Source organism: Pezoporus wallicus, unplaced genomic scaffold (genome assembly GCF_028554395.1).
Source record: "Pezoporus wallicus isolate ANWC-B61680 ecotype Strahan unplaced genomic scaffold, APGP_CSIRO_Pwel_v1 contig_10984, whole genome shotgun sequence".
Lineage (NCBI taxonomy): Eukaryota > Metazoa > Chordata > Aves > Psittaciformes > Psittacidae > Pezoporus > Pezoporus wallicus.
The window spans coordinates 19215-29085 of NW_026637229.1; the positions used below are offsets into that span (position 1 = coordinate 19215).

At 61.5% G+C, this 9871-nt stretch overlaps 1 protein-coding gene across 1 annotated transcript; it reads left to right on the top strand.

The window, feature by feature from the left end:
• Positions 1–3: 3 nt before the first annotated feature.
• GYS1 (glycogen synthase 1) lies at positions 4–9370 on the top strand. Its single transcript, XM_057404368.1, has 17 exons — positions 4–123; positions 709–831; positions 1890–2071; positions 3423–3614; positions 4080–4265; positions 4913–5057; positions 5612–5729; positions 6017–6137; positions 6419–6525; positions 6770–6829; positions 6962–7040; positions 7149–7262; positions 7528–7654; positions 7747–7842; positions 8138–8301; positions 8381–8461; positions 8818–9370. Exons 2-17 carry the CDS (start codon positions 714–716, stop codon positions 8992–8994), a joined length of 2067 nt encoding a protein of 688 aa, XP_057260351.1. The 5' UTR covers positions 4–123; positions 709–713; the 3' UTR covers positions 8995–9370.
• Positions 9371–9871: the final 501 nt, after the last annotated feature.

Sequence of the window (9871 nt, forward strand, 5' to 3'; positions counted from 1 at the left end):
CCCTGCCTCGCCTAGTCCAATCAGCGCCGGGAGGGGGCGGAGCCTCGGCGGAGGGGGCGGGGCCTGAGGGGCGACGGGGGGCGGGAGGGGTCAGTGCGCGATCGGCTGCGGGAGCGCGGGGAGGTGAGAGTGGGGGGGGGAGAGCGAGGGGACCCCCCAGGGACCCCCTCAATAACACGGGACACCCCCAGGGAGCCCCCAAACAGGAGGGGGAGACCCCGGGGACCCCTTGATGGGGGGGGCTATGACCTAGGGGGCACCCATGGGTGCTGGGGGGCGTCCAATGGGAAGGGAGGGGGGTCTAAATGCTGCCTGGGGGGGGGGATAAGGAGGGGGAGCTTTGTGGGGTCAAAGGGAGGGTTATTGGCGTGTCGGGGGGGGGGTCTATACTGGGAGTTTGGGGGGGTTATTGGGGTCCATGGGGGTCTATAGGGGGTGTTGGGGGGGTTATTGGGGTCCATGGGGCTCTATGGGGGTAATTGGGGTCCAGGGGAGTCTATAGGGGGTGTTGGGGGGATATTGGGGTCTATAGGGGGTGTTGGGGGGTTTATTGGGATCTATAGGGGGTGTTGGGGGCTGGTATTGGGGTCCCGGGGGGATCTACACATGGGGCTGCCCCACGCTGGGCTGTACCGCCAGTGGGGGTGTTTCCATGTGCAGCGGGAGCACCCATGGGTGACCTCCCCTGCTTTTGGGGTCCCCCCCCAGCCGCGATGCCGTTGTCCCGCAGCGTCTCGGTGAGCTCCCTGCCGGGGCTGGAGGATTGGGGGGGCCCCGGGGCCCCCGAGAACGTCGTCCTCTTTGAGGTGGCCTGGGAGGTGGCCAACAAGGGTGAGCACCCATGGAAGACCCCCCCATAGCCCCCTCTGAAACCCCCCATCCCACTCCAGACCCCCCATTGGACCCCAAAACCCACCCTGATGCCCTTAAACCCCCTCCCAGCACTCGTGGGACACCTCAAGACCCCCCAAAGCACCCATAGAACCCTATGGGACCCCCCCAGGACCCTCCAACCACCCCATAGCACCCGTAAGAGCTTATAGGACCCCCCCAAGACCCTCCAAGCCCCCCATAGGACCCCCCGCGACCCCTAACCCCCCCCCCGCATGGGACCCTATGGGACACCCCTACCAGGGGGTCTGGGCTATCCCATCATGCTTTGAACTGAGGGGAGGGGCCAGAGCCCCCCAGAGGACTCTGGGATAGATGGGGAATGCCCTGAGGCATTGTGGGATGTGCCCCCCCCCGCAGGGCAATGTGGGTTGGTCCAGGTGCATCATGGGATACTCTGAGGCCTACTGACCTGGGGGATGCAGCCTAACCCTGGTGCATTGTGGGATCATGGCGGCTTCCAGGTCTATGTGGGCGCATGGTGTTCCGCATTGCATTGTGGGGTCATGGCGATCCCCACTGTAGGCCAGTGGCCCCCCCAGGTTGCATTCTGGGGTCATGGTGGCCCGCAGTGCGCTGTACTCTCATGGGCTCCTCCCGTTGCATTCTGGGATCATGGCGGGCCCCATTGTAGGGTAATGTTGGCCCCATTGCATTGTGGGATCGTGGCGCCCCCCAGTGCCCCGTAGGCTAATGGTGGCCCCGTTACACCGTGGCATCATGGCCCTCCCAGTGCCCCGTAGGCTAATGGACGGCCCCGTTACACTGTGGCATCATGGCGCCCCGCAGTGCCCTCCAGGCTAATGGCGGCCCCCAGTGCCCCGTAGGCTAATGGCGGCCCCGTTACCCTGTGGCATCATGGTGCCCCACAGTGCCCTTCAGGCTAATGGCGGCCCCAGTGCCCCATAGGCTAATGGCGGTCCCGTTACACCGTGGCATCATGGCGCCCTGCAGTGCCCCGTAGGCTAATGGCGGCCCCCGTGTCCCCCGTGTCGCAGTGGGAGGCATCTACACGGTGCTGCAGACCAAGGCGCGGGTGACGGCGGATGAATGGGGTGAGAGCTACGTCCTGGTGGGGCCCTACGTGGAGAGCAGCGTCCGCACGCAGGTGGAGCTGCTGGAGCCGCCGCAGCCCGCCCTGCGCCGCACCCTGGCCGCCATGAATGCGCAGGGCTGCAAGGTGGGCACCGGGGGGGAGGGAGGGGTCAAGCAGCACCCACGGGGTCCCCCCCACAGGCACCCGTGGTAAAACCCTCCCCCCTCCATCCGGGTGCTGCCCTCCCCTCCCCCTGCACGTGGGGGCTATTTTTAGCCCCCTCCACCCCCAGCTCCCGTTACCGGGAATGTTGGGAAAGGTCACGGCTTCCCCTCCCCCTGCACCCCGCCCAAACCAGGGGCTGGGGCCCGGAGTGGGGGGCATTGGTCACGTTTTGGGGCTTACTTCACCTATTTTGGGGTTATTCAGTTTATTGTGGAGCTATTTTATCCATTTGGGGGATATTTTGCCCACTTTGGGCCTTATTTCACCCATTTTGGGGTTATTTAATTTATTTTGGGGCTATTTTATCCATTTGGGGGGTATTTTACCCATTTTAAGGCTTATTTCACCCATTTTGGGGGTTATTTAATCTATTTGGGGGCTATTTTATCCATTTGGGGGGTATTTTACCCATTTTGAGGCTTATTTCACCCATTTTGGGGTTATTTAATCCATTTGGGGCCTATTTTATCCATTTGGGGGGTATTTTACCCATTTTGAGGCTTATTTCACCCATTTTGGGGGACGTTGCACCCCCTTTTGGGAGTTGTATCCCTTTCTTGAATCTCTTTCACCCATTTTGGGACTTACTAACCCATTTTGGTGTTATTTTAACACTTTTGACATTATTTTACCCATTTGAAGAAATTAGTCAGTTTTTTTGGATGTATTACACCCATTTGGGAGTTATTTTACCCATTTGGGGTTAATTAACTTAGTTTTGGGGCTATTTTACCTGTTTTGGGGACATTAAACCATTGAGGGATGCTAAGTGCTCTGGGTACCACTTTAGGCACGTGGGATGCTAAAGGGACCCTATTGAGGGATGGTGAGTGCTCTGGGTACCACTTTAGGGATGCGGGATGATGGACAGGACCCCATTGAGGGATGCTGAGTGCTCTGGGTACCACTTTAGGGATGTGGGATGCTAAAGAGACCCGACTGAGTGATGCTGAATGCTCTGAGTACCACTTTAGGGATGCAGGATGATGCAGAGGACCCCATTGAGCGATGCTGAGTGCTCTGGGTACCACTTTAGGGATGTGGGATGCTAAAGAGACCCAACTGAGTGATGCTGAATGCTCTGGGTACCACTTTAGGGATGCAGGATGCTAAAGGGACCCCACTGAGCGATGCTGAGTGCTCTGGGTACCACTTTAGGGATGCGGGATGATGGAGAGGACCCCACTGAGTGATGCTGAGTGCTCTGGGTACCACTTTGGGCTGCCCAGCCCTAGGTGGGAGCTGCTCCATGGGGCCCTGTTGGGTGCAGGTGCACTTTGGGCGCTGGCTCATCGAGGGCAGCCCAGCCGTGGTGCTCCTGGATGTGGGAGCCACCGCCTGGAGCCTGGAGCGCTGGAAGGGGGAGCTCTGGGAGAGCTGCGCCATTGGGGTGCCCTGGTATGACCGTGAGGCCAACGACGCCGTCCTCTTCGGCTTCCTCGTCGCATGGTTCCTAGGAGAGGTGGGGCCGTGGGCCCCAGTGGGGGTTTTGGGGTCCACAGTGGGGTTTATGGGGTCCACAGTGAGGTTTATGGGGTCCCCAATTAGGCTTATGGGGCCCAAAGTGGGGTTGCTTGGGTATTTTAAGGTGTCCCCAAGAGGGTTTTAAGGGGCTCTGAGGGGTTTGGGGGGGATTCTGAATGTTTTTGGGGGGTTTGGGGGTCCCCAAGAGGGTTTGGGGCATTCTAGAAGGGGTTTTGGGTGGGTTCGGGGGGGGGTTGGGGTCTCCAAGAGGGTTTGGGGGGGTTCTAGAAGGGGTTTTGGGTGGGTTTGGGGTGGTTTGGGGTCTCCAAGAGGGTTTTGGGTCCCTTTGGGCACTGTCTTTGTGTCCCGGCCGCCCTTTGCCTTGCCCCCACTGCCACTGCCCCACACCGGGGATGTTCCCCCCATTGCCCCTGACCCCGAGGGGTGTGTGTCCCCCCCGCAGTTTGCGGCGCAGAGCGAGGAGCGGCCGTTCATCGTGGGGCACTTCCACGAGTGGCTGGCGGGGCTGGGGCTGGTGCTGAGCCGCGCGCGGCGCCTGCCGGTCGCCACCATCTTCACCACGCACGCGACGCTGCTGGGCCGGTACCTGTGCGCCGGCAGCGTGGACTTCTACAACAACCTGCACAGCGTGAGCCCATGCGGAGGGGGGATACGGGGTGTATGGGGTATGGGGTGTATGGGATGTGGGATGTGGCTATGGGATGTGGGCTATGTGGTATGGGATATGGGGTGTGGGTGTGGGATATGGGGTGTGGGATATGGGGTATGGGATATGGGTGTGGGGTATGGGATAGGGAGTATGGGGTATAGGATACAGGGTATGGGGTATGGATTATGGGATATGGGGTATGGGATGTGGGATATGGGGTATGTGATATGAGGTATGGGTTATGGGGTATGGGATAGGGGGTGTAGGAACATGGTGGGAGGGATTTGGAATGAGGGGAGCTGAAGAAGGGGGGGATATGGGAAGAGAATGGGGTAACTCTGGCGGGGGAGACACCTCCATAGGGAGGTGAGAACTGGGGCAGGGGGCATGGAACGCATGGGGGGCACCTTGTGTGACCAGAACCCAGGGAGGGGGCAATTGGGTCTGGGGGGAACGTTGTGAGGGACAGACCCTACAAAGGACAAACCCAGCTGGGGGACCTCTAAGAGGGATGGACCAAGGTGGTAGTGAGGGGGGGAGCTTGGCCTGTGAGGACTCTGTGGGTCCAGGGGGGCACTTGTGGGTCCGGGGGGTTACTTATGTGTCACAGCCCCCCCTCCATGCAGTTTGACGTGGACAAGGAGGCAGGTGAGCGGCAGATCTACCACCGGTACTGCCTGGAGCGCGCAGCCGCGCACTGCGCCCACGTGCTCACCACCGTGTCCCACGTGACCGCTGCCGAGGCCGAGCACCTCCTCAAGCGCAAACCCGGTGCGTGCCCCTATGGGGTCCCTATAGCTCCTATGGGGGTCCCTATAACCCTTATGGGAGGTCCCTATAGCCCCTATGGGGTTCCTATAGCTCCTATGGGGGTCCCTAAAGCCCCTATGGGGTCCCTGCAGCCCCTATGGGGGGCTCTGTAGCTCATATAGGGGTCCCTATAGCCCCTATGAGGGTCCCTATAGCCCCTATGAGGGTCCCTACAGCCCCTATGGGGGACCCCAACGCACCCCGAAGGGGGGGCCAGCACATAAAGGACCCCAGTGTTGACACAGGAACGCCCCTGGGTGGAGCTGGACGTCAGCACAGCTCCATAGGGAGCTACGGGGGAACCTCAATGATGCCATAGGGGCAGCAGGGACCCCAAAACCGCCATGGGGGCACTCCAGGTCCCCAACATCCCCAGGGAGCACCCAAACCACTCCCATAGGGAGCCCTTTGAAGCACCCAGGGCCCCATAGAAGGACCCAGGGGGACCCCCAAAAGGGCTCCAGGAGGGTCCCAGCAGTTGGGGTCCCTCCCCCCCCCCGTTTGTGCCCCCCCAGACCTGGTGACCCCCAATGGACTGAATGTGCGCAAGTTCTCGGCCATGCACGAGTTCCAGAACCTGCATGCACAGAGCAAGGCGCGGGTGCAGGAGTTTGTGCGGGGCCACTTCTATGGGTCAGTGCCAGTGGGGAGGCTGGGGGGGGTCAAAGGGGCCGGGGGGTGGGCAAAGGGGCTGGGGGGGGGGGGGGGGAAGGGATTTGGGGCAGAAAGGGGGGGTGGGCAAAGGGGCTGGGGGGGCAAAGCGGCTTGTGGGGGGCAAGGGGGTTGGGGGGGACCAAAGGGCCTGGGGGGGTTTCAAGAGGTTTTGGGTGGGGATTTGGGGCCATTGGAGGGGATTTGGGGCCATTGGGGGGCATTTGGGGCCATTGGGGCCCCCCCTTCAAGTGCTGGGGTCCCTGCAGGCACCTGGATTTCGACCTGGACAAGACCCTGTTCTTCTTCATCGCGGGGCGCTACGAGTTCTCCAACAAGGGAGCAGACATCTTCCTGGAGGCGCTGGCGCGGCTCAACTACCTGCTGCGGGTGCCAGGATGGGATGGGATGGGATGGGAGAGGGAGATGGGATGGGGTGGGGTAGGAGAGGGATATGGGATGGAGCATGTGGATTGTGGGGACCTGGTAGGGAATGTGGGGACAGAGATGCAGGAGCAAAAGGGGCAAGGGGAAGAGATGGGGGGGGGGGGGCATAGGATGGGGACATGGGAGGAAAAAGGGGGGACCTGGAACGGCCATGGAGGGGCACTGGGGGTTAATGAGGGATGGGGGGGGCACCTGGGGACAGTGAGGACCCCGCTGTGCTGCAGGTGAACGGCAGCGAGGTGACGGTGGTGGCCTTCTTCATCATGCCCGCCCGCACCAACAACTTCAATGTGGAGTCACTCAAGGGCCAGGCCGTGCGCAAGCAGCTCTGGTGGGAACCCAAAGCACCCCAAAACAGCCCCACCCCCCCAAAACACCCCTAAAACACCCTGGACACCCCAAAACAATGCCAGAGCCACCCCAAAATACCCCCAAACCACCTCAAAAATGCCCCCAAAACCTCCCAAAACACCCCAACCCCCCAAATACCTACCAGAACACCCCCAAAACCACCCCAAACCACCCCCCGGACCCATCTGACCCCTCCATTTCCTTCCCCCCCCCCCTTCCCACAGGGACACGGCCAATGCCGTGAAGGAGAAGTTTGGGAAGAAGCTCTACGAGTCGCTGCTGGTGTGAGGAACCCCCTCAACCCCCTCTTGGACACTGGGATTGATCCCCCCAGTCCCATTTCCCAACCTCCCCATCCCATCTTTATCCTCCCACCCCCATCCCAAGTTTGAGCTCCCCCATCCCATCCTTCCCAGTGGGAATCTCCCAGACATGAACAAGATGCTGGACCGGGAGGACTTCACCATGATGAAACGTGCCATCTTTGCCACCCAGGTATGGCCCCAGTGGGATGGGGTAGGGGTATGGCTATGGGATGTGGGTTCCTGGGATACAGGCTATGGATGTGGGATGTGGAGATGGGATGTGTGTGTTCCCCCTCAGCGTCAGTCCTTCCCCCCCGTGTGCACCCACAACATGCTGGACGATGCCACCGATCCCATCCTGACCACGATCCGGCGCATCGGGCTCTTCAACAGCAGCAACGACAGGGTCAAGGTGACGCTGGGGGGCATGGGGGGTGGCGATGATAGGGGGGGCACAGGGGTGGGGGGGTGGGGAGATTTGGGGGGTTTGGGGGGGACTTAGGGGGTTCCCAGTTTGGATTTGGGGCTCCATGGGGTGGGGTGGGGTCCATGGATTGGGGTTTTGGGGTCCATGGAGGGTATTTTGGGCTCCCAGATGTGATTTTGGGGCTCCCAGATGTGATTTGAGGCTCCCAGATGTGATCTGGGGCTCCCTGTGCTGCCTTTCCCCCCCCCAGATCATTTTCCACCCCGAGTTCCTGTCCTCCACCAGCCCCCTCCTGCCCGTGGACTACGAGGAGTTCGTGCGGGGCTGCCACTTGGGGGTCTTCCCCTCCTACTACGAGCCCTGGGGGTACACCCCAGGTAAGAACCCATGTGGCCCACCCCCCAAGCCCCAACACCCCCAAAGGCACCTGAGGACCCACCCTTTGACCCCTCCCTCTTTCTGCTCCAAGCTGAGTGCACGGTCATGGGCATCCCCAGCGTCTCCACCAACCTCTCGGGCTTCGGGTGCTTCATGGAGGAGCACATCGCAGACCCCTCGGCCTACGGTCAGTGGGGGTTCATTGGAGGACACTGGGTGATGGGGGGGTCCCTGTATCCTTTGTCCTTGCCTTGCTGGGTCCCTTGGTCCTTGTCCCCTTGGATCCTTACTCTGGTCCGCTGGGGGACACTGGGTGATGGGGGGGTCCCCATATCCCTCATCCTTGCCTCACTGGGTCCCTTGGTCCTTGGGTCATTGTCCCCTTGGGTCCTGGCTCTGTGGTCCCTTGCCCCCCCCAGTCCTTGGTCCCCATGTCCCTGTCTCCCATCGGACGCCATCCCCATCTCCCTCTGCTCCCATAGGGATCTACATCGTGGACCGGCGGTTCCGGGCCCCGGAGGAGTCGTGCGCGCAGCTCACGGCCTTCCTGTACGGCTTCTGCCAGCAGAGCCGGCGGCAGCGCATCGTGCAGCGCAACCGCACCGAGCGCCTCTCCGACCTGCTCGACTGGAAGTACCTGGGCAGGGTGAGAGCGGGGGGGTGAAGGGGGGGTGCGGGGGGGGGCTATCTCACCCCCCTGACTTTCTGCCTCCCCCCCTCCCCAGTATTACACCTTTGCCCGGCGCATGGCACTGGCCAAAGCCTTTCCTGAGAATTTCACCTACGACCCCCCTGAGGCTGCAGCTGTGAGTTTGTGTCCCCATATCCCTGTATCTGCATATCCCATATCCCCATGTCCCATATCCCTATATCCCATGTACCATATCCCTATATCCCATGTCCCATATCCCATGTCCTATGTCCCCATATCCCCATGTCCCATATTCCCATATCCCCGTATCCCAGATCCAATGTCCCTATCCCTATATCCCATACCCGCACATCCCATATCCCCATATCCCCATGTCCCATATCCCATGTCCCCATATCCCCATGTCCCCACATCCCATATCCCATATCCCGTATCCCCATGTCCCCACATCCCATATCCTATATCCCATATCCCCATGGCCCCATTCCCACTCTCCCCTCCCCATTCCAGGGTTTCCGGTACCCACGCCCGGCCTCGGTGCCACCGTCCCCGGCCCTTTCCCGCCTCTCCAGCCCCCGGCACAGCGACGAAGAGGATGAGCGCTACGACGAGGAGGAAGAAGCTGCCAAGGACAGAGTCAACATCCGGCGCCCCCCGAGCCCCCCCGGGCTCCCCACCAGGAACTGACCCCCGGGTCCCTGCCCCACGAGGAACAGCCCAATGGCAAGTGTGGCTCAGCACTTGGATCATACCATTATGGGGTGTGGGGGGGGATTCGGGGTGTACCCACCTCTGTCAGCCCCACAGCACTCGCTCAGGCTCAGCCCCACAGATATGGGGGGGTTTCTGGGGTGCCCTGTATCCCCCCCCATCACCTCAATGCCTTCACAGTGCCTGGGCTCAGCCCCACAGCAAAATGGGGAGCCCCATATCACAAAGAGGGGGGGGGATATGGGGCAGCCCCACATACACACACTCCACCCCCCAAGTGTGGGTCCGGGGGGGACCCCACATCCGTCCGTCCCCCCCCGGCACATGGATAATAAAGGTGCTTCACACCCACCCCAATGACTGGGTCCATGGGAGGGAGGTGTGTGTGATTTTAGGGGTCCCCACCCCCTAAGTGTGGGGCTGGTTGGGGAGGAAAAATAATGGGTCGATTTTGGGAGGGGTGTCCCACTTTAAGGGGCTGTTTTGGGGCTCCCCCGATGTGAGGGCTGTTTGTGCCCCCCCACATTGTGGCCAATTTTGGTGTATCCCCCAGTTTGGGAGCAGTTTTGGGGCTCCCCCCACAAGGATGTGACTTGGGGGGGCGGTTTCGTGGCACCCCCTAATTATGGGCCCCTTTCAGGGCCCCCCCCGGATGTGGAGGGGGTGGTTTTGGGGTTTCCCTCCCCCCGCCCTTTGAGTCACCTCCGGCCCCCACGTGGCTCTGGGAGGGGTGCGAAGGGGGCGTGGAAGGGGGGCGTGGCCATGGGCGGGGTGGGTGGGGCCTTGGGGGGGTTTCCCCGCGCGCGCCGGGCGCGGGGGGGCACAGACGCGGCCATGGGGGGTCCCGCGCTCG

Excerpts from the sequence above, each read along its gene's own strand:
- GYS1 (XM_057404368.1), top strand. The coding sequence starts at position 714 with ATGCCGTTGTCCCGCAGCGTCTCGGTGAGCTCCCTGCCGGGGCTGGAG. Across the intron at positions 6,138-6,418 it reads GGCTCAACTACCTGCTGCGG|GTGAACGGCAGCGAGGTGAC; the intron begins GTGCCAGGATGG and ends GCTGTGCTGCAG. Across the intron at positions 6,526-6,769 it reads GCCGTGCGCAAGCAGCTCTG|GGACACGGCCAATGCCGTGA; the intron begins GTGGGAACCCAA and ends CCCTTCCCACAG.